We start from the raw sequence: 25,773 nt of genomic DNA on the forward strand, positions 1-25,773 counted from the left end.
TAAGCGAATAAAAACACCCCAAAAATACAACTTATGTGGATCAAAGCACATTCAGGACTTACACATAATGATCATTATGTTCGAACATGTTCGTACATGTTCGAACATGTAGACCAATTAGCTAAAAATTCCCTCATCCATGGAACAGTAACCAAATATCAGCCCTGCATTCTAGATGCTTTTGCTTGTTTAAGAACTGAACAGATGAAGAGCTGGAAAACACACTGGGAAAGGTACTGTAACATATCAACAACACAATACAGTTTGATACAACCCATTATTCCGGAAAAACCGTGGTATAAGAATTTCACCCTTCCTCGCAAATACATATCCACCATCAGTAGAATTAGATTTGGACATGCATGTTATCCTGCACATTTATTTAAAATAAACATATTAGATTCGAATATTTGTCAAGAATGTGAGGTTAAAAGTGACTTGAACCACATATTTTTTTAATGCAAGAAGCATAAACACCTAACCAATCACCTAATTAAAAGAATTATAGACCAGAACATCCCACTCCCTGTAAATATTCTCTTTATTCTGACACTGAATAAAAAGAAAATTTTTGACTGTTTGGTATCTTTCTTGTTGGATAGTAAAATATTATTGTAATTAGTTCTAGGTATTTGTAAAATATGTTTAAAAAAATATTAAAAAAAAAATAATAAAAAAATGAAACAAAAAAAATAAATAAAAAAAATTTTTAAAGAAACAAAAGTCACTAAGAGGATTTAAACCTCCGAGGGGGAACCGGGTTGACATCTTATCGTAGTGACAAAAAAAAACAACAAAAAAAAACTAAAAAAAAAAAATTAAAAAAAACTAAAAAAAAATATTTTTATTTGTAAAATATATACACTATGTGTTCTTGATAAACATTAAGTAGATTTATTAACATAGTATGTACATTAGCAGTAATGAGTAGGTAAATAAGAAGTAAAAAATTGTAATATTATTATAATAATCATGTTTCGCTAATTGGCAATATCTTTAATAATTTACTTTTGATTGAGACTGGCTGAATGACTATACAGTGCAAGCCAAAAAAAAACGTAAGCGAATGAATAAAAAAACAGAATGTTAAGAAAACCTGGGGCTATAGTTGGGTTTTAATTTCAATATTTTATATAGGCTAGAATATTCCACAGGGTGTTGTGAAAATTGAGAAAAAAACCCAGTTTGATTCGTACACCCGGTATACAATGATAATTTATCTGTCTAGAAACAATAATATTATAGCGATATTGTTAAAGAATAAGGCTATAACATATTTAAAAAATACTTAAATCGGACAACAGGTTTAGGAGATACGAGACATCAAAAATTACCCATTTTTTGGGGTGCCCGTTTTTCGTGCTGGTGAGTGTATATTGGTCATAAATTAACTCAGAAACGACTGCCGATATTTCAAGTCATATATAGCTTTACAGAAACTGACTACATTTGCGGCAAAATGTAAAAATTTTCGGTTCCATGACATCTCGTAACGCGACAGTTCGTAACCGGACAAGTGGTAACGGGCACCTCGTAACAGCGACAGTTCGTAACGGCGACACTTCATAACGGCGACACTTCATAACGGCGACAGTTCATAACTATACAAGTTCGTACCGGACAATTCGTAACGTCCGAATTTAATTATTCTGTTTATTTTTGTTAACGTGGAAACTTAATGTTATTACGGTTATAAATGAACTTATGTTATTAATTTAACGAATCAGCAACAGGATAAACATTTTTAGGGCATTTCATATTTCGTGTTTCAGAATAATAATAAAGGTATTTAAAGACGCAAACAAAGATTTAAATAAAATACTTACATGCAAACTTTTAAAACTATTAAATATTTTGAAAACGCATTTTGCATATTTTCTACTTACCACTTCTTTTTAAATATATTTCATACACATTTTTGCATATATTTTTGTTAATATAACAACTAATTTTTTTTTAAATTTTTTATCTTGAATTATTACTGAATAGGGGAGTCAATGTAGATCAAAAATTTGCATTGTTTTAGAAAAAAATCATACAATCTTATATTTTTCTATAAAACCTTTTTTGATAGTTTATAATATAGGCTATTGATTATATTCAAAATAAGATAGCTAAAAGGAACTACAACGTTAACGGGGTTTTATTATTTCATATGGTCAGTGGACATCTATATATGAAAAAACCGCGGAGTGCTACCATTTATAGGGGTGCGTTTTTGAGAAATGGGTGAATTAGTCCCTGGGCACAGGTTACATTAGGGTGAGTTCTATGCACTTTTGGTACAAACATAACTACATAAAAATTGTTCCTGGTTAAATTTTCTATCTAAATATCACTTTTTAAAGTCAATGATACTTTTTTTTACAAAAATATATTCAAAAGAAAAAGCACAAAGAAACCCAAAAGAAAGAAATTTTGTTTTTTGTCCCATAACTTTTGTCCACGAAGATATAGGTGTAGACATTGCTTTACAGAAAAAAAACCTAAATATTTCTTCTTTAAAATGTTGTTGCTAGAGTTAATTAGGATTTATAGTTTTCGAAATATGATTTTTCAAAGTTCGCCACTCACAGCAATTTTGGGCAATTTTCCTTGTTATTTCGCAAATATTGTTCTGTAACTTTTTTCTACGTAACTTTAGGTATATGCAATGGTACACGTAATAGGAATAGAAATCAATTACCTTTAAAATGGTCTACTGTATAACGTTGTACGACTATTTTTAAAGAGATTATGGTTTTTCAAGGTTTTATACTTTTAACGATTTTTTATAATATAATATAAAAATAAAATAATATTATTATACAGGGTGTTTCATTAATAATTGTCCATATAGTAACTGGAGAAGCCTTAGCACAAAATACGAATATTTAACCTAAAACGCTTAAATAAAATGTGGTTCCTTACTGAGTTACAGGGTGTTTTATCTAAAAATTTAAAAACTGTTTTTGCTCAGCATTTTAAAAATATTCGACGTATCCTTTTCATACTTGGCAGTAAGTGCGACCACTATACACCCTACTAAATTATGATAAACAAACGTTTTTGGCTACTACCAGAGGCGTACGACAGGGGATAGTGAATGCTTGATCCTTCCCAAATTCTCCGCCACTGGAGGAATTACTATTTTAGTGCCATTTTTAGATTTTCAATACTTTTTACGTAAATAATATACTCCTCATTGGTAACGATAAAGTCATTAGTTTTCGAGATATTTGAAGTTAAATATGAAACGGCACAGTTATTTTGATTAATTTATGATATGGTTCATATGATTAAAATTTAAAAATTATTTGTACCCAGTACTTTAAAACTATTTGGCGTATCCTTATCATACTTATCAGAAAGTGTAGGTACTGTACTCCCTACTAAACTAAGATAAATAAACGTTTCTAGCTACTACCAGAGGCGTACGACAGGGGGTAGTGGCTGGTTGACCTTTCCCAAATTCTACGCCACTGGCGAAATTGCTATTTTAATGAAATTTTTTGATTTTTCAATACTTTTTATGTAAATAATATACTCTTCATTCGTAACGATAAAATGATTAGTTTTCGAGATATTTGAAATTAAAAATGAAGCGACACAATACATTAATCAACATAACCGTGTCGTTTCCTTTTTAACTTCAAAGATCTCGAAAACTAATGACTTTATCGTTACGAATGAAGAGTATATTATTTTCATAGAAAGTATTGGAGAATCCAAAAATTGAACTCAAATAGCAATTCCGCCAGTGGCGTAGAATTTGGAAAGGGTCAACCATTCACTATCCCCCGTGGTACGCCTCTGGTAATAGACAGAAACGTTTGTTTAACATAATTTAGTAGTTTGAACAATACCTATACTTCCTGCCAAGTATGAAAAGGATACGTCGAATAAATTTAAAAGGCTGAGCAAAAATAGTTTTTAAATTTTTACATAAAACACCCTGTAACTCAGTAAGGAACCACATTTTATTTAAGTGTTTTAGGTTAAATCGTCGTATTTTGTACTAAGGTTTCTCCAGTTACTATATGGACAATTATTAATGAAACACCCTGTATATGTATAATATAATATTATATTGTATATAGTATATATAATATAATATTATATTATATATTATATAACACCCAATATAAAAAAATATTATTTTCTACATTTTTTTTAAATTATTTTTGAAATTTCTCATTATAACTTTTTTTTCTTGTTCATGAATATACTATATATTGCTCAATAAAGAGGTTTACTTTCTATTCTTTAAAATGGTGTATCATCTATATTTAAATAATATGTAATAGAAACCGATTGATTCTTTGATATTTTTTTACCTGTATTATTTAAAATTATTTCTTTTACAAAAATTACATAAACATTAGTCTTAAAAAACATCACTTCAGTTAAAATTATTTAAACGTTGACATTTAAAAAATTTTCAAAATCAAAGTCCATCTCTTCGTTAGCATTAGCTTCAATATCTTCTTATGACACCTCAGTTATAGAGTTCCCACAATTAGTACCCATGCACATGCACCCTTTGCAGAATATTAAACAACTAATTCCTATGTTCCTTCAACCGCAGTTTTTTGTACACTCTTTGGTACATTTACATGCTATTTTTTCAAGCAAAGCTTGTGGTGCAGGTGCTTTGACAGTAAATATTGGAATTAATCCATATTTTGAAGTTTGCCCGGCCGAGTCAAGTGGATCCAAAGTATTACATATAAAAATAAGATTCAATCATAACATACAATCACATAAAAAAGTTATAATGAGGAATTTAAAAAATAATCCTAAAATCAAAATTCGTTGCAAGTACTTATTACATTTTGAAAAAGCATATTATCTTATTCAACAATAATCCTAGAATTTTTTCCTAGAGTAATCCTAGAATACACCATTTTAAAGTAAACAGAATAAGCTTTCTTTTTTTATTATATAATATATACCTAAATGTAGAAAAAAAAGTTATAATTGGAAATTTAAAAAATAATCGTAAAAAATATAAAAACTCGTTAAAAGTATAAAGTCTTGAAAAAGATAACCTCTTTAAAAGAAGTCGCACAACATTATACGATAGAACATTTTAAAGGTAATTGATTTCTATTCCTCTTACATGTACCATTGCATATGTCTAAAGTTACGTAAAAAAAAGTTACAGAACAATATTTGCGAAATAACAAGGAAAATTGCCCAAAATTGCTGTGAGTGGCGAACTTTGAAAAATCATATTTTGAAAAATGTAAACCCTAATGACCTCTACTAAACATCATTTTAAAGAGAAAATATGTAAGTTTTTTTTCTGTGAAGCAATGTCTATACCTATATCCCCGTGGACAAAAGTTATGGGACAAAAAACAAAATTTCTTTCTTTTGGGTTTCTTTGTGCTTTTTCTTTTGAATATATTTTTGTAAAAAAAAGTATCTTTGACTTTAAAAAGTTATAGGTATTTAGATAGGAAATTTAATTAGGAACAATTTTTCTGTAGACGTGTTTGTACCAAAAGTGCATAGAACTCACCCTAATGTAACCTGTGCCCGGGGACTAATTCACCCATTTCTCAAAAACGCACCCCTTTAAATGGTAGCACTCCACTGTTTTTTCATATACAGTGAGCACGTAAAGGTTGGAATAAATTCATTTTCTCGAGAATGGACGATTTGGGAAAAAAATCCCGAAGCAGGTCAATTTTTATTTTTAAATTGCGACTTTTTCGCATATATATCATACTAGTGACGTCACCCATCTGGGCGTGATGACGTCATCGATGATTTTTTTAAATGAGAATAGGGGTCGTGTGATAGCTCATTTGAAAGGTAATTTAATTCTCTATTCAGTAATATAAACATTTATGTAACTATTTATACAGGGTGTCAAAAAAATATTTTTAAATTAAATTTATTGACATAAAAAGAAGAATGCATGTAATTTTTATTTAGTCCAAAATACATTTTAATGTTCTTAGAACACAGAAAAAAATGTTTATTTGAAAAATAAATATTGCTTTTCTCTTAAATCAAATGTTCAAATGTAAAAAAATTAAATGTTCAAAAAGAGGAAGGTGAGTGGCGGCTTTAATATTGAATTTAAGTAAAAAAACGATATTTACTTGTTAAATAAACATTATTTCCTGTTTTCTGATAGCAGTAAAATGTATTTTGAGTTAAATAAATTACACACATTCTTCTTTTTATGTCAATAAATTTAATTTAAAAAAACATTTTTGGACACGCTGTATAAATAATTATGTTAATGTTTATATTACTGAATAGAGAATTAAATTACCTTTCAAATAAGCTATCACACGACCCCTATTCTCATTTAAAAAAATTATAGATGACGTCATCACGCCCAGATGGGTGACGTCACTAGTATGATATATATGCCAAAAAGTCGCAATTTAAAAATAAAAATTGACCTGTTTCGGGATTTTTTTCCAAAATCGTCCGTTCTCGAGAAAATGAATTTATTCCAACCTTTACGTGCTCACTGTATAGAGATTCATTGACCATATGAAATAATAAAATCCCGTTAACGTTGTAGTTCCTTTCTATATAGTACATAATCAATAGCCTAATATGTATATGCATGTTAAAGTAAAAAGTTGTAAGTACTCGGAGATTTAGGCGCTAATTCGTTATTAATTGTTTGAACAATAAAAAGTAAGGTAATTGTAATCTTTGCTTTACAAAAATCTTTCCTTTCCTTTACTTAGAAAGTTTGGAATGTCTAAAGACGATTAAGACGGCTTAAGAATTTCACGAATTACATCATTATCCCTTTGTCTAGATATAAACAAATTTAAGGAACAATAAGAGTGATAATAAAGGGATTTTAAAAATATTGTTAAAAGTTTGTATGTAAGTAAATAGTTATTTGTGTTTAAACACTTTTAATATATTCTGAAACACGAAATATAAAATGTGTTAAAGATGTTTATCCCGGAACTGATTCGTTAAATTGATAAAGATAATTTCAATTATTCCTGTAATAATAGTAGTCTGGGCTGACTATCGGAGAATAGGCAATTTTTGGTAAAAGTTATTTACCAGCAATTTTATTGCTGGAATCGAATTATAAGATCCTATATATTAATAATATAGGTATGCAAAGTCCTCAGATAGTGTGCTACTTTTTTTATAAACAAAATGGCGCCCGAAAATTGTGTTTTTTTCAATTATTGCTCTAGAACTCCGAAGATTTTAACTTTACAACAAAAACACTCAAATAAAAATTCACCGTAATTAAATTCTGCATAGAGACGTGTTTTTCTCGATCTGCTCCGACGATAATTTTCCTCGGAAAATGCGGGTTTTCCCATCAAAATCTTTAATTTTCAAATAAAGTTTTGGATAAGTAATGATTTACCAATAATTAAATAATTTGGTGACTTAAAGCCTTCTTGGTTTAGATTATAGTTCCAGAAGCTGGTGAAAATTAAACGAATATTTTAGCAACAATTCAATTGTTAATTAATAATTTACGGTCGCAATAATAACCAAAATAATTATGATACACTGATCAAACTTTGAAATCTTATAAAGATGAGATACCTATTTAACAGATTGTCGACAAAATATAAATTTTTTATTTTTTTGCATAATCTTTAAATGTTTAAAAAAATAGTTATAAACAAATTAACGTTTCTCAGAAAGTTTTTATTATATTATAATTTTAAAAAATAGCTAAAATGCGCATTTCAAATATCTTGAAAATGAATGCTTTAAAACTTTTTTGCAACCATTTGCAAAAAAGTTATGAAACATCAAAGTAAACATACGATTACTACGGTGTTAATATTTTTTTTTTAATTCTTTCAAAGCGTAGAAGTGAGTTTAAAGTACAAGCTAATTATTTATAAAACAATATCGATTATCAGCTTAATGGTTATATTTTAATTAAAGATTATAAATATATTTTTTTGTAATTTGCACGCGCGAAAGTAGAATAATACAGTACCGTAGCTACCCGCCCACATACACAACTCGCGCGAGTTTAAGCGTGTCAGTCGCTTTGAGTGAACATTTTATCTCCGGCTCTGTATCAAGCCTACTTTCGCGCTAAAAATTACAAAAAAAAGTATTTTTAATCTTTGATTAAAATATAACCATTGCACTAATTTTTGACATTCTTTGTGAGTAATTAGATTGTACCATAGACTCACTTTTAAGCTTTGAAACAATTAAAACAAATTATCAACAATGGAGATATCGTATATTTATTTTGCTGTTTCCTAACTTTTTTGCAAATGGTTGGAAATTTTTTTTAAAACATTCATTTTCAAGACCTATGAAATACGCATTTTAAGTATTTTTTAAAATTAGAATATAATAAACAATTTCTAAGAAATGTTAATTTGTTTATAACAATTTTTTTTAAACATTTAAAGATTATGCAAAAAAATGAAAAATTTATATTTTGTCGACAAAATATTAAATAGGCATCACACCTTTATAATCTTCCTAAGTTTGATCAATGTCTCATGATTATTTTGGTTGTTATTGCGACTGTAAATTGTTAATTAACAATTGAATTGTTGCTAAAATATTCATTTCATTTTAACCGGCTTCTGAGTTTATAATCTATACCAAGAAAGCTTTTATTTCACCAAGCTATATAATTATTGATAAATAATTACTGGCCCAAAAAATTTATTTGAAAATTCGAGATTTTGTTGGAAAAACCCACATTTTCCGAGGAAAATTTTCGTCGGAGCAAATCGGGAAAAACATGCCTCTATGTAGAATTAAATTGGGGTGAATTTTTATTTGAGTATTTTTGGTGTAAAGTTAAAATCTTCGGAGTTATAAAGCAATAATTGAAAAAAATACGATTTGTCGGCGCCATTTTGTTTATAAAAAAAGTAGCACACTATCTGTGGACTTTGCATACCTATATTAATAATATATAGGATCTTATAATTCGATTAAAGCAATAAAATTGCTGGTAAATAACCTTTCTTTGTACTTTACTAATTAGACCAACGTATTATAACTATTTTTTTTTCAAAATTTAAAGATTATGCAAAAAAAAAGAAAAATTTATATTTTGTCGATAAAATATTAAACAAGCATCTCATCTTTATAATCTTTATAAGTTTGATCAATGTATCATGATTATTTTGGTTATTATTGCGATCGTAAATTGTTAATTAACAATTGAATTGTTGCTAAAATATTCGTTTAATTTTCACCAGCTTCTGGAATTACAATCTATACCAAAAAATCTTTGATGTCACTAAGTTATTTAATTATTGATTAATCATTAATTACCTAAAACTTTATTTGAAAATTATAGTTTTTGTTAGGAAAACCCGCATTTTCAGAGAAAAATTTTCGTCGAAGCAAATCGTGAAAAACATATCTCTATGCAGAATTTAATTGCGGTGAATTTTTATTTGGGTGTTTTTGTTGTAAAGTTAAAATCTTCGGAGTTATAGAGCAATAATTAAGAGCAGCAATATAAGAGCAACAAAATTTGTCGGCGCCATTTTGTTTATAAAAAAAGTAGCACACTATCTGCGGACTTTGCATACCTATATTATTAATATATAGGATTTTATAATTCGATTCCAGCAATAAAATTGCTGGTAAATAACTTTTCCATGAATTTTGCTAATTAGCCCAGAGTATAGTTAATATCCACGTTGACAAAAATAAACAGAATAATTAAGTTTGGACGTTACGAATTGTCCGTTACGAATTGTCGAGTTTTACCGTCGAGTTGATCTTCTTTTGGTGCCTATTCGTTTCGTTCTGGCTATAATTATTTTATTAACTGATGCTTTAAATAGATTAGTTGTTGTGGAGAACAATTTCCTCAGGTTCTTTAACCATGATATTCTTCTTCTCCCAATTCCTCGCTTACCGAATACTTTGCCTTGGAACGATTACCTTCAGCAATCTGTGTTTAGTGCCGTTTCTCATTACTCATTATGTGTCCGAGAAATTCTAACTTTCTCCTTTTAACATCACTTCCCTTTCTTTCCCCATTCTTCGTAGTACATTCTCGCTGGTTATTTTGTCCGTCCAGGATATTCTTAGGATTCGCCTGTATAGCCACATCTCGAAGGCTTTCTCCATCGCTTCAGTGAGTGTCCAGGATTCACCTCAGTAGTATATTATTGAGAAGATATAACATTGTAGGAGCATTACTTTTGTCGTCAGGTTAAGGTTGTGACATTTAAAGAGTTTGGCCATGTTGTTAAATGCACTCCTAGCCTATTCTACATTTTAATTATTGTGACTGATCCCATTGTTCATTAACTATTGTTCCAAGATAGGTAATCTGTTTTACTCGGTGTACTGGTGTATTCTGTCGAACGCCTTACGATAATCTATAAAGCATATGTACAGTGGAATATTGAATTCCCTAGATTTTTCGATTATCTGTGTTATATTCAACAGGTGTTCTCGAGTACCTCTACCTTTGGTAAATCCAGTTTGCTCTTGTGGAATTTCTCTTTGAAGGAATGTTTTTAGTCTCTCAATGAATATATGTAGCATTATTTTACTGGCATGTGATATGAGAGAAATAGTTATATAATTGTCGCATTTATGGAAGCTGCCTTTTTTATGAATTGTTGTTATTGTAGATTTTGTCCAGTCTTCAGGGCATTGTCTAGAATGCCATATTTGGTTACAGAGTAGATGAAGTAATTTTACGCCAGTTTCTTCTGTGGCTTTGAGCATTTCTGCTGTGCATATCTGGACCTGGTGCTTTATTATATTTGAGCTTAATGATCGCGAGTCCTACTTCATTTTCAAGTATATCAGGTTCTTCTTCTACCTCGTCAGAGATTTGGTTAACAGGTTCTTGGCGTTGATCATTTTTATATACCTAGGTCCCTGCAATACGATCTCCGCATGTCTCTGCTATATCTTCTCTGTTTGTTCTCAGAGTTCCAGTGTTGTCTTCAATGGCCCAAGTTCTGGCTTTGAAGTCTCTTGTTAAGTAGCGTATTTTTCTAAATAGATCTCTCGGCTGATTATTCTAATCGTGTCTCTAATTTGTGTCGCTAATTTGAGCTTAATGATCGCGAGTCTTATTTCATTTTCAAGTATATCAGGTTCTTCTTCTACCTCGTCAGAGATTTGGTTAACAGGTTCTTGGCGTTGATCATTTTTATATACCTAGGTCCCTGCAATACGATCTCCATGTCTCTGCTATATCTTCTCTGTTTGTTCTCAGAGTTCCAGTGTTGTCTTCAATGGCCCAAGTTCTGGCTTTGAAGTCTCTTGTTAAGTAGCGTATTTTTCTAAATAGATCTCTCGGCTGATTATTCTAATCGTGTCTCTCAATTTCTTTGCATATACTTTGATAATACAGTTTTTTATCTGTCTTGCATCTTCGTTTTATTACTTTATTGAGGTTTCTTAAACTAGCTTTTTCCCTTTCACTATGCACACCACTTTGACAAAGATTTCTTCTATTCTCAATAATGGCTTGAAAGGTTTCATCTGTTATCCAGTGTTTCCGTTTCACAGGATTATTTATCTTTGGATGATCAATTGGTGTTGTTACACAATGTTTAAAAGTCTCCCATATTTCTTGTGATGTTCCGTTACGAATAGAGGGCATTATTTTATGTACTTCCTGGAGAAAGTCGTCCTGCTTTCTTAGATTTCCACCACGTATAGATTATTGGTAAATCGTAGTTTCCATTTTTCCACTACGAGGAGGGTTTTTGGGGGAAGCACGGGGATAGAAGTGTCAAAATTTTTTTACATCCTTTTTGAGGTTCCAAGATTGACATTCTCAGCAAAATTTGGCTTGTTCGTATGTGTTTTAGAAGTTGCGTGGCATTTTTTGTACATTTTGGAAATGCATTCATTAACAAGAACCCAGCAATGCTGCCCATCCAGACGCGGCAAGAAGAGCCAGTGCTGGAGCAGCTATAATCATTAGAAAGGGTATAAAACACCATATTCTACAAAAGATTGAACAACCAGATCTACAAGCAGTCTTCATTGAAATAGAAGATTGGATCGGACCAATCTCGATAGCTGCGGTATACTGCCCACCAAATTATAGAGTTAACAAAAATTCTTTAAGTAATCTCTTTAACCAACTTGGTAACCGTTTCCTGGCAGGTGGAGACTGTAACGCCAAACATACTAGTTGGGGTTCAAGACTGTGCGCTCCTGGAAGAGGCAGAGTACTACATCAAATCATATCAGAACAACACTTAGATCATTTGTTTACGTATCAGCCTACCTACTGGCCATCCGACCCGCAGAAAGCTCCTGACTGTTTAGATTTCTTTGTTACAAAAGGGTTCTCAAGGGGGTATCTAAGTATCGAATCAAATTTTGATATAGAGTCTGATCATACTCCTGTAGTAGCAACTGTACATTCAGTAATTAAAGAAAAAGAACCTCTGCCCAAGTTGCACAATTACAAAACCAACTGGCAAGCTTTCAGAGAAATTGTTGAGGCAAATATTGAACTAAACGTATCACTAAAGTCACCAGAAGAACTAGAAAAAGAAATCCAAAATTACACAACAACGATTCAGGAAGCTGCATGAAATGCCAGAGAAAAAATAATTGAAAAAAGGTATCTGAGTAGAACTTGGAAGCAAACTAGACATCCAGATGATAAGTTAAGGAACTACTAAAACAACTAAAAAATAACAGCGTTCAAGAATACCTAGAAAATTTAACGCCGTCAGATGCCAGCGATTATGCGCTATGGAAGGCTACAAAAAAATTAAAACAGCAACATCGTCATATCCCACCAATTAGAAAATCCAACGGAACATTGGCCAGAACAAACAATGAAAAGGCAGAAACTTTCGGCGAATACCTAGAAGAAGTTTTAAAACCTATACCAGCTGCTGCAACAAATAACGATCAAGAAATCTACAATTTCCTACAGAACCAAACCCCGGCAGGAGAAAACACACTACACGTTTCACCCAAAGAAGTTCAAAACATAATCAACAATAATCTAATAAAAAAGAAAGCACCTGGCTATGACTTAATCACAGGTGAGGTAATTAAAAATCTACCTACCAAAGCAATTAAAATGCTAACTCAATTGTGTAATGCGGTACTAAGGCTAAAACACTTCCCAATCCAATGGAAAATTGCGGAAATTATCCTTATACAAAAATCAGGAAAACCTCCAAATGAGCGCACTTCATATCGACCAATTAGTTTAATGCCAGTAATGTCTAAGATCATGGAAAAAATAATAGAAAAAAGACTTCTACAAATACTAACAGACAGAAATATGATACCCGACCACCAATTTGGCTTCAGGAAAGAGCATGGTACCGTCGAACAAGTTGACAGAGTGGTCAACGTTATAAATAAAACATTTGAAGAAAAAAAGTTACTGTTCAGCAGCATTCCTCGATGTTAGCCAGGCTTTTGATAAAGTTTGGCATCAAGGACTTTTGTATAAACTGAAAAAGAACTTAACAGAGGAACTATATAAACTCCTTAAATCGTATTTATCAGAAAGATACTTTCGAGTGAAGTTTGAGTCAGCCTATACAAAACTATATCCCATCAGATCAGGGGTACCACAAGGAAGCGTTCTGGGACCACAACTGTATCTGGTTTACACAGCCGACTTACCCACAAATCGTGATACAACGACCACCACCTTTGCAGACGATACTGCAATCCTAGCAGTACACAAAAATCCCGTCGAAGCTGCTGCAAAACTCCAGAGAGTATTAAATCAAATAAATACATGGGCACAAAATTTGTTTTTACAAAATGTCACAGTGAATCACCTACAGTAACAATAAATAATAAGGTAATTCCCTCAGTTACCCCTGTAAAATATCTGGGCATGCACTTGGACAGGGGATTAACCTGGAGAACCCATATATGGAACAAACGGAAACAACTGAGCATAAAATTTAGTAAGAATTATTGGCTTCTAGGGCGTAAGTCTAAGCTCACGACAAGAAATAAACTGCTAGTCTACAACACAATATTCAAATCAGTCTGGGCATATGGTCTTCAGCTCTGGGGAACAGCATCCAAGTCGAATGTATCCATAATTGAGAGATTCCAGTCCAAGGTGTTACGTTCAATAATCGATGCTCCGTGGTTTGTTACTAACAGGGATATTTACAATGATCTGGAAACGAAAACCGTCAGTGAAGTGATAGTGGAGTTAAGTGCAAAATACATCGTACGTCTTGAAAGCCACGCGAATGTGCTTGCAAGTCACAATCTTCTCATGTCGTTATTTCTCAGATAAAATGTGCCTATTGTTATATGTTATAACATATTGCCTAATAAACATATAAAAAAACCACAAATGACTCAGACTTATTTATTATCAGTGGAAATCCCAAAACCACTGCAATAATGAAAGTATACATAAATCTGAATTAAGATAGATATTTGAACAATGATACAACAACATAATGTATTACTTATTACATTAGATGACTCAAATATAATATCAATATACAGGGTGTAACAAAAATGCAGGTCACAAATTAAATCACATATTCTGGGGCCAAAACTAGTTCGATTGAACGTATCTTACCTTAGTATAAATATGCACTTAAAAAAAGTTACAGCCCTTTGAAGTTATAAAATGAAAATCGATTTTTTCCAATACTTATATCGAAAACTATTAGAGATTTTTTATTGAAAATGGATATGTGGCAATCTTAAGGCAGGAATATCTTAAAAAAAATTAAAGTGAAATTTGTGCACCCCATAAAATTTTATGGGGGATTTGTTCCATTAAACCCCCCCAAACTTTTGTGTCCATTCCAATTAAATTATTTTTATGGTACCGTTAGTTAAACACAATGTTTCTAAAACTTTTTGTCTCTTAGTATTTTTTCGATAAGCCATTTTTTATCGAGATACGGCTTCTTTTTTAATATATTTATATAAAAAGTTTATGGGGGTTTTGTTCCTTTAAACCCCCCAAATGTTTGTGTGTGTTTCAATTAAACTATTATTGCGCTACCATTAGTTAAAAACAGTGTTTTTAAAACTTTTTTGTCTCTTAGTATTTTTTCGATAAGGCACATTTTATTGAGATTTGGCTTATTTTTTAATATGGTTTAAAATATACCTAAAATGTAAATTTTCATATTATTACCAGGTCTCGATAATCGTACTTAATAGATCTGGATCCCGCGTATGAAAAAAAAGTTGATTAATAGCAAGCTAAAAATTTGTTAATAGCTTAAGGGTGTCTAGTCGGATAAACTTTGATATATGGGAACACTGGAAGAGGGGCAGTTTTAATTGTGGAACAGGTTAAAAATTTGGAACGGTCAAACCACGAAAACGGCACATTTATTTTGTCCGACAGAACAGACTTAAACTCTCCGTACAGATATTAAACTCTCATGCAAAAATGAGACTGCTATTTATCACCTGTCATAATTCCTGTCATTTGACATATTCTACATGTTCCACTCATTAAAACGCCCATTTGGTGATAAATAGCAATCTGATTTTTGCATGAGAGTTTAATATCTGTTCGGAGAGTTTAAGTCTGTTCTGTCGGACAAAATACATGTGCCGTTTTCTTGGTCTGACCGTTCCAAATTTTCAATCTGTTCCACAATTATAACTTCCCCTGTTCCAGTGTTCCTATATATCAATGTTTGTCCGGCTAGACACCCTTAAGCTATTAACAAATTTTCAGCTTGCTATTAATCAACTTTTTTTTCATACGCGGGATCCAGACCTATAACCATATACATACATACAAAATATGTGGTGGATTTGACAAAATATTCAAAATATGTATCTCGATAAAATCTGGCTTTTCGAAAAAGTACTAAGGGGCAAAAAAAGTTTTAAAAACAATGTGTTTAACTAATGGTACCACAATAATAATTTAATTGGAACGTGCACAAAAGTTTGGAGGGTTTTATGGGAACGAAACCCCCATACACTTTTTATGGGGTGCATAAATTTTACTATAATTCATTTTTAAGATTCTTCCTGCTACTTCCTTCTAATCAGTCCCTGCCATAAGAATGCCACATTATGTCCATTTTCAATAAAAAAAATCTCTAATAATTTTCGATATATTGGAAAAAATCCATTTTTATTTTGTAACTTCAAAGGGCTGTAACTTTTTTATGTGCACATTTGTATTAAGGTAAGTTAGGTCGAACTATTTTAGCTCCTAAAATATGTGGTTTAATTTATGATCTGTATTTTTGTTACACCCTGTATAAAATGTACACACCCATTAAAATTAAAATTGAAAAAGCAAAATAGCAACATATGCATTCTCTAATGAAAAACTAACGAATTTTGAAACCGTTCGGTAAGGGTGGTTGTTACGGTCTCTAAACGAACTGGAGTATAAGAAGAAATGCTACGAGATGAAAATGGTTATTTATTTTTATTTCTATTATAGTATTACTCCTATATGAGTATTTAGGGTTCCATTTTCGTTGGAATTTTTACGTGCTGGACAGATGGGATGTGAATGTGAATTGCAAATTATAGAATTCCCTCATCTTCCTAGCTCCAGCATCCGCGTGGCTTGCATTTTTAGAAGTGGAAGTGTAACCAGAAAATGGTCCCAATAAAGTTTTTGACTTGTAAAAAAATAATTATTTTTCAAATATAACTGGTTCACTGACCAACTGTTCAAGCAAGAAAATGATTATAAAAATAGATTTTCTGTATAGTCCATGTGGTGAGACCGCTCCAGTCTGGAAAAATTTCTGATTCGGTTTGTTTGTGGATTCCTATTCAAAAATGTCCCCTTTAAACAAATCTGAAGGGTGCCGGGCGGAATTTTTGGGCAGAAATTGTTTAAACAATTTTTTTAAACAAATACAAAAGATCACGTTTTTTGCTCCGAAACATATATTTTTAAGTTTTGTGGGTCATTCTAAACAAGAAAGGTATCTTGTAAATTTTCTCAAAAATTGATAGTTTTCGAGTTATAAGCGATTTAAAATCTAAAAAATGCAAAAATACGTTTTTTGGCATTTTTCGGATTTTAAATCGCTTATAACTTTAAAACTATTAACTTTTGAGAAAAATGTCAAGAAACTTATTTTATTTAGAATATCTCAAAGAATCCAGAAAAAATATTTTTCGGAGGAAAATAGAAGATTTTTAAAATAGAGCTCGCCGCACCGGCAAAAAAATCGGATAAACACGCATATTTAACAATTAAAAACCAACGGTATAAATTAAGGTTGGACGCGATCACTCTTCAGAATCTCGAAGCTGAATGTTTAATCTTTAATTTAAGTATCTGGCAACCTTAAAAATACTAATTTAAATATGAGTTTTTAAGCCTTGAAAATGCGTATTTTCGCATTTTTCAGATTTTAAATCGCCTATAACTCGAAAACTATAAATTTTTAAGAAAAATTACAAGATACCTTTCTTGTTTAAAATAACCCAAAAAACCTAAAAATATATGTTCTAGAGCAAAAAAACGTGATCTTTTGTATTTGTTTAAAAAAATTGTTTAAACAATTTCTGCCCAAAAATTCCGCCCGGCACCCTTCAGATTTGTTTAAAGGGGACATTTTTTAATATGAATCCACAAAGAAATCGAATCAGAAATTTTTTCAGACGGGAGCGGTCTCACCACATGGACTAGTAGTAATATATTATTAGAACTAAATAAATTATTTTTTTACATTTTAATCAATTTTCCAACTCCACTGCATAATATATTTAGATTGTGATTTACATAATAATTACTTTATAATAAACACTTATAATTAATTATTTTTCTGTCCTTTTCCTTATTAATGATTTGAATAACAATTACATATTATCTTTTGATATAGGTACATATAAGACTGGTACAGCCTTCACAAAACTCATTCTTTGTTATATGCAGGGGCGTCATTTGAAATTTTGATTGGGGGGGAAGCATTATATACATATACAATATAATATTATATATGATGTGATGATGAAAATTGATGTATTTTCGTAAATTTCAGTCATTTTTCATTTTTCGGTAAATGCCGCACCTGACCCTATCAAATTACGCTACTGGTTATATGTCCTTGTATCTGTGTCTAAAAAACGAACACTTTTCTTTTGAGAATAGTTGACTAATTAAATTTTTTAACAAAAAAATACTAATAGTAAGGGAGACAAATATGCTAAATTTGCAGTTACTCGAGCGTTATGGGAACCTATTGTGTTGTGAAGATTAGGTCCTAAAACCAAAAAAGTTAAGCTTAATTCTCCATCTTAGTGGGGACTTTCCCTTTTTTAATTCAGTTTTCCATTTCCAAAAATCGTTTTTTCAGATTATAGCGCCATCTATCCATAATTCGAAAAAATGTCTCAAATAAAAGTTGCTTATTTTTACGTAAGGAACCCAAATCTGCAATAAAAAAATGGAGACTCCTATTTGAGTAGTGTTGAGTCATTCGATAGATTTTTCAAAAATTTTGAATACGTGTATTTGTCGGTTTTTCAATTTGATGTTCATTTCGCGAGATATCGCGGGGTTCCTATTTAAAAATTTTAATTTACGCTCCGTGGGTATTTTTTAGTTTTTCGATCTGACATTCATTTCGCGAAATATTCGCTTTTTTGAGAAACTTTGTGACTCTTTCATTTCCTTTGACCCCGCTCAAATAGTCAAATTTTTGAAATATACATTGTTCTGAATGTACTGTACTTAACCTTATCTTAATCTGACCATTTCGATTTTTTCTAAGGATAGATTTTTTAGGACCCTCCTTAACGAACTCACCTGTATTGAGAGCCAATATACAGGGTGTCCAGAAAAGATTGGTCATAAATTATACCACAGATTCTGGGGTCAAAAATAGGTTGATTTAACCTAACAGTACAAATGTGCACATAAAAAAGTTACAGCCCTTTGAAGTTACAAAATGAAAATCAATTTTTTTCAATGTATCGAAAACTGTTTTTCGAAAACTGAGATTTTTTATTGAAAATCGACAAGTGGAATTCTTATGGCAGTAGTATCTTAAAAAGAATTATAGTGAAAATTGTGCACCCCATAAAAAATGTATGGGGGTTTCGTTCCCTTAAACCTCCCTAAACTTTTGTGTATGTTCCTATTAAATTACTATTGTAGTATTACTAGTTAAACACAATGTTTTTAAAACTTTTTAGATCAGCCAGTTTTTATCGAGATATTTTGAATATTAAAATTTGTCAAATCCACCACTTATTTGTATATGGTTAAGTATGATTATAGCGACCTGGTAATAATAAAGGAAAGTACCAAATATGGAATAGTGCCCTAATATGGAATTCCTTGATTTCTCCGAAAATACAAGTTGGAAGCGCACTACAAGACCATCCTCTATTTCAGTCGCTCTCTTTATTATCGTATTCACACCTCTGTGTCAGATGCGCGAACGATACGTGTCTGACAGGCGCGTTTTGTTTTATCGTCTCGCAGAAAATTTCAAAGGTAGATATATTCAACCAGTATTATTGGTTATTATGCATGAATACAGACTTGTTATGCTATTGCATATATCATTAATACCTTTATTTTGATATTTTATGACCTTCTGTAATTAAAACATTACGACTTGAAAAAATGTTGATACTAGTTTGAACTAATGTACAAATCCAAATATGGACAGTCGTTGGTGCCTAATTATGGAATAGTGGATTAAGTGTAAGTGGGCACATTAGGATTGTGCTGGTCCAGAGTTTCATACATGGAAATATGATGTCTGCAAGTGAATTAAGCTACTTCTTTCATTTTTCACAATTTTCTTATTTAAATTTATTTGATCTCAGATGTTTATGTCTATTTTTGTTATTAATATGTTGGTTTATGCCTATATTCCATATATGGGTACCTATTTCATATTTGGTTACTAATTTGGGATTTTGTCTTTTTGTTCGATTTTTTTGGTTAATTAAGATATTTAATAGAAGGCTTTTAATTACTACATAAAAATGTATGACTGATGTGTCATAACATTAAATTGTTTTCATTTCTATAAAGGTATTATTTTATGTCCCCAAAACAAAATGGTTTTCCATAATGGGGAACTTGCATAAAATTTTAAATTCGAAAAAAATGGTATAAATCACAACAGAACATAATTTAGAATCTGTATCAAAAATTAAAAAGTTTTGTTTGTCTTTCGTTTGGCCCCTAAAGACGACTAAAAATTCAACTTATACCAGACACCCCAAAACGCGTCGTGACGTCACAGGTGTTTACATTCTACACCAATTGTATATATAATTTTAAATTAGACATTATAAACGTCAGTAAAAAATACAGTTATGTGACGTTAAAAGTGTTTTTGATCGTTTTAACTATTCATAGAAAATTTGTACTTTTACAAAATGGTTTTATTTGCAATAGTAAACCTTCTTTCCTTTCCTTCAAAAACTGTATCAAACTGCAATCTCACCAAACTGGTACATTTTATTACAATGACATACGATAAATGTCATTAGATTATAAATATTTTTCCTTTTTTCCCCGACGACGATCTGGCTAAATACCCGAGTAGGTGGAGGCCAATAAACTAAAGAAGAAGAAGAAGAATATACGTAAATACAACCATAAACTGAACCACATAGTCAAACTATGTGACGTCACGGGTCGTTTGAACTATTTTAAGATAAAGAAGACTTTAAATTTGTACTTCTAAGTTATTATGAGTTTTTGAAGCGTGAAATTTTGGAAATCTCATTTTTATACAAAACCGAACATTATTATGTAATAAAAAAAATGTGCAAGTTCCCTATTGGTAGGGTTACCATAATTTATTAGGGCCAAATCCGGACAGGGTAGTCCAAGGGGTTGTAGAAAATGTAAAATGTGAATTTGACTGTGTTGCTATGCAACTAACATCGAAAATATCTGCCAGTTTAAAATACGTTTTAACATACTTTAGACCTAAGGTGTTGCGCAGAATGAAATTTCCCACCGTTGGGCCTAGTATTTTCCATTTTTTTAGTAAAGAAAAAAATCCGGACATTTCTCATATCCGGACGCCAAACCGGACATGTCTTTCTAATCCGGACTGTCCGGACGAAATCCGGACGTATGGTAACCCTACCTATTGGCGACTTTCCTCTATGAAAATTTATGAAGGTATTAAATTTATGAAATTATGAGGCAAAAAAGTTTTAAACACACTGTGTTTAACTAATGGTACCGCAATAATAGTTTTATTGGAACGTACACAAACATTTGGGGTGTTTAAAGGAACGAAACCCCCATAAAATTTTATGTAAACTTATTAAAAAAGAAGCTGCATCTTGATAAAAACTGGCTTATCGAAAAAATACTAAGAGGCAAAAAACTTTTAAAAATATTGTGTTTAACTAATGGTACCACAATAATAATTTAATTGGAATGTACACAAAAGTTTTGGGAGGGTTTAAGGGAACAAAACCCCATAAAAATTTTATGGGGTATACAAATTTCACCGTTGTTCGTTTTTTAAGATGTGTCTGTCATAAGAATGCCACATGTGTATTTTCAATAAAAAATCTCTAAAAGTTTTTGACATATGAAAAAAAAAACGATTTTTATTTTGTAACTTCAAAGGGCTGTATTTTTTTTGTGTTCACTATTGTATATAGGTAAGTTACGTTCAATCAACCTATTTTTGACCCAAGAATCTGTGGTATAATTTATGACCAATATTTTTGGGACACCCTGTACAACGGGTACATTTACAGGGTAGGTATAAGGTTTCTCCCGATGTGATTTTCTGACGCGCTCGAGTCACTGCAAAAATTCCCGCTTGGCTTCCCCTACCATAACGTTTATAATGGACATACTAACCCTAAGCACTCCACCAGGCATATGTTCTTCATATTCGGCACCAAGTTTGAACGTTGTAATATTTGTTCTTAAAAGTGTAGACACCGTAATTGTCCATTCATCATTCTCTCTTTTGATTTCCAATGTCGGCTTTGACGAGCACAGCAGTTTTCTTGGAATAAACGGCACGCCTAAAAATAAGAAAATTATAACCTTTTAAAAAGGGCAGAGGTAAATTCCTAACCAACAAGTAAAACCATATAATCCGGCAGGTATTTTCCTCACCAAATTTAAGGGTTCGTATTAATCTGGTAGGTATTTTCCTCACCAACTCACTGAGGTATATACCTAATAAAAGAAAAATATAGATGTATAAGTAATTTAAGAATGTTTATTATGAAAGCATCCGAAATCCGAATACAAGACATTAATTTCCTTACATTATAATAATAGTTTATAACAGGGGTGGCCAAGCTTCTTAATAGTCTGAGCCACTTTTCACAAGTTGAAGTTTTTCGCGAGCCGCAATAAACTACTTATTCAAAAAGTATCTATGTATAGAAGGTATTTACAATTTTTTTAACAGAACTTTTACTTACTGAAAACCGAAATACAATTACGAAATATTTAAACTTAATTACATTTTTGTTTTCCTTCTTTTGATAATTCTTTAGAATTTGGTGATTAATATGTGACTTCTCAGTAATTCTTTTAGATGCTGGTTAGGTAATATTGATCGGTGTTAGGATTTCACGAATTATAAAATGGAATAAAATGGTCCACACAAGTACGTTGTTCCTAATATGGAAATAATTCGACAAGCATTCTTTTTTAGGGTACCTTCTTGGATTCTGGTACAAATTTCCAAAATTCGGTATTCCGCGTCGACTTATAGTTTTATTTTCGAGCTTGATCTTCTTGCGTCTCTATTAATTTTAATTCCCCAGATGTTGTTTGGGTCATATATTGGTAATAATAAAAAATTCACCTTATGAACTCTGTTCATTTCAAATGAATTCGGAAAAAAATGAAGAGACGATTTAACATATTTTAAGTCTTCAAATCTATTTTGGAGTTCGGTCAATATTCCTTCCGGCTTTTTTATATACCTACTCGTTAAGTTTTTCTAGTATAATATGGTAAAAAAATTTTTCGAGTAAAATGACTTAAATGCAAAATGTGTACCTAATACAAATTACAAATTACATCTGTAGCAAGAGTTATACAAAAATCGGTCTGGATTCGGTTGATTACTGACTTTTACATTGCGCCACTCTTATGTAATGTTCGTTAGCGCAGTTTTCGATGTGTCATATCATTCTTATCTTGGATGGAAATGGAATTTGTTACAAAGTCTTTCATGTTTGTTGTCAGTAAATTAAAAGACATTTTGAAACACATATTATGGAACGATAATAATTTTTTCCACCTACCTCTACCGAAAGTATACTTTTCCGGACCTGATTTTAGGGAGCAAAGTTGTACTTTTCCTCCCTAGGCAGGAAAAGTAAATGTGACGTCATGGTATTTCATTCATGAAATGTAATTTATTGACGCCCTGTACAATATCTATTTTCTATTACGTAAGTTTCTATACATTTTAACGTTTATTTATAAAACACTCTTCTTCTTCTTTTTTGTTTTTGGTTTCGCTGCAAGGCGATTACCAGCACGATTTATAAGCGATCTTGACGTAGTCTGGTTCTAAGCCATACCAAAATCGCTGACTATGTTCTTGTAAGGAAGCTTTTGATGAGGTGTGATGATTATAATTAAATGAGATTAATTGGGTCAGGTTAAGTATGATTAAAAATTAAAACATAAATTAAATGACAAATAGCAACATAATATAACACGGATACATATAAACAGTTGAGTGTATTTTGCAGAATGGTAAAAAACAGTAAATTGTTATTTTGATTTAACAATGTTTACATTATTAATTTGACTTATATTTGACAGTTGACAGTTATATTGTACGTACTTGTTAGTTTTAGTTCTAATAAATTTTGTTGGTTAGTTACATAAATAAATTAAGTAAAAATGAAAAAATGACTTGTTATTTGAGGAAAGTGGAAAAACCATATGTATAACATGGGAGTAAAGTGCCTTTTCCTCCCTTGAATGATTACTGCCCTCCGCTACGCGTCGGGCAGTAAACTTCATTCTCGGGAGGAAAAGTAGCACTTTCCTCCCTTGTTATACAAATAGCTATTTTAAATCATATCTAATACAAAATTGAAAAATAACTCGGGTACAATCGAGAGCCACAAGTAATCCTTCAAAGAGCCGCATGTGGCTCGCGAACCGTAGTTTGACCACCCCTGGTTTATAATATAGATAATAATATGTAAAACGTATAAATTATTATTTAATATGTACTACTTATAATAAGAGACACACTTTACAAAATCCATTCTAGTCATTTGTTTAGATTGATACCGTATTATTAAATTGTCTACATTTTTTAATTTCAGTTTTACTTGTTTATCTTTGATAGGTTTTTTGGAATATGCAAATTTTAAATTTTTACATATTTATCTACTTGATATTCTTTAACTTTTTCTAAGGAAATATAATATGGATGGATGCGTATTATAAAACGAGGAATTGAAATGCGAATGAAAAGATTCGCAAGCATTCGTAGTAGGAATAACAGAAGAACTTGCCTCTGCCCACAAATATGGGGAGAATATGGCATTTTCGTCTTCGTCTGTATAAGTTTCAACTAAATACTCAGCGTATCTATCTAAAATTTCATTTTCTGATTTGCATGACATTAAATCAAACACAAGACAATCTGATACGTCTTCTGGTTTTATATATGTAAGGGTAAGGCCAAAAGTATGTTTGAGCTACTTGCCAACTTCAGAATCATTCGTAATATGCTGATGTTACGAGACTGAAATTTTTCTATACCACATACTACAAGCTTGGTGTAGGTGAAATCTACAACCATGTATTTCAGTGTTCGGACATATTTGAATGATTGCATTATATATAGCTTTTTCAAAATCTACAAAAATTTTACTAGGATTAAACTCAATTTTGAGAGCTTTAATAATTTCTGATTTTAACAAATAAAAACGATTGTTGTAAGTTACTGTTTTTTTTTATGGCAGTAAACAGTATAATAAAGAACTATAATGCCCATTAATTAGCCCATGAATAGTGAATAATTGCAAATAATATCTGGTGCAGTAAGAAAATGTGCCATCCATATAATATATAAAATTCAATGTGGCTAAAAGTCTTATATTTGTTTCACAATTATCTTACTTTTGATACAGTTTATAAAGAGAAAATTTTCCCGCTTGATTGTTTTTTAAGCACACTTCTTCACAAATTCTTGAACCTTATCAATATTGGAAGGAAGTCGACCAGGCATCATTTTTCGTCGATAATTTATTATATAATATATTTTTTCTTATGTAACTGACATCAATCGTAGATTTGTTTCAGGCAAATTAGTTGCAAGCTCTTGGTGTATAATTTTTGCTGGTTTTTCAGTAATATTCTCTTCGGCTTTACGTTTACAAAAGTTAGAAACAATTTTCCGATCTATCTTCTGACGATCTGGTTCATGATTATGTTGTAGACTACTTCTAGATATTGTAAAATTTGCACCAATAGTAAATAATTTCGCACTACAAGTTGTTTTATTACACCTCCAGAACACTTCTTCACTTCTTAAAACTTTCACTTTCACTAAAAAATAAATTTTCAAATACCAGTAAAGGTTTATCGCGATTACTTTCTACTAAACATTCCATTTTGTCAAAAATTCCAATTGTGACTAAAATGAAAATACTATAATTAATTAATTAGTTATTATAGGTACCTACTGTAATTTTATAGTAGGTAGATAAATAATTCCATTGCATGCCTTTAGTAAAAACTACCTGAAATAACCACTTCGATTTTGGTGAGGAAAATACCTGTGGGATTATGACATACCCTTCCAAACGTAGGCAAAAGATTATTTTGGTGAGGAAATTACACCCGCCGTTTAAAAATATGGTAGAATCCATGTGAAAAATCCTTTTTTTCCTTCACGTGTTTTT

The 25,773-nt window shown here is 31.1% G+C and overlaps 1 protein-coding gene across 1 annotated transcript in view; it reads right to left on the bottom strand.

Annotated features, from left to right (window-relative positions):
* The window catches only part of LOC114325948 (fatty acid-binding protein homolog 6), a 62,310-nt gene that overhangs the window by 11,034 nt on the left and 25,503 nt on the right, over positions 1 to 25,773 (bottom strand). Inside the window, exon 2 of the mRNA XM_028274103.2 lies at positions 21,731 to 21,900. Coding sequence (XP_028129904.1) covers positions 21,731 to 21,900 — 170 coding nt within the window. The remainder of the gene's footprint in view (positions 1 to 21,730; positions 21,901 to 25,773) is intronic.

This window comes from Diabrotica virgifera, chromosome 3 (assembly GCF_917563875.1).
Source record: "Diabrotica virgifera virgifera chromosome 3, PGI_DIABVI_V3a".
In the NCBI taxonomy this organism is placed as follows: Eukaryota; Metazoa; Arthropoda; class Insecta; order Coleoptera; family Chrysomelidae; genus Diabrotica; species Diabrotica virgifera.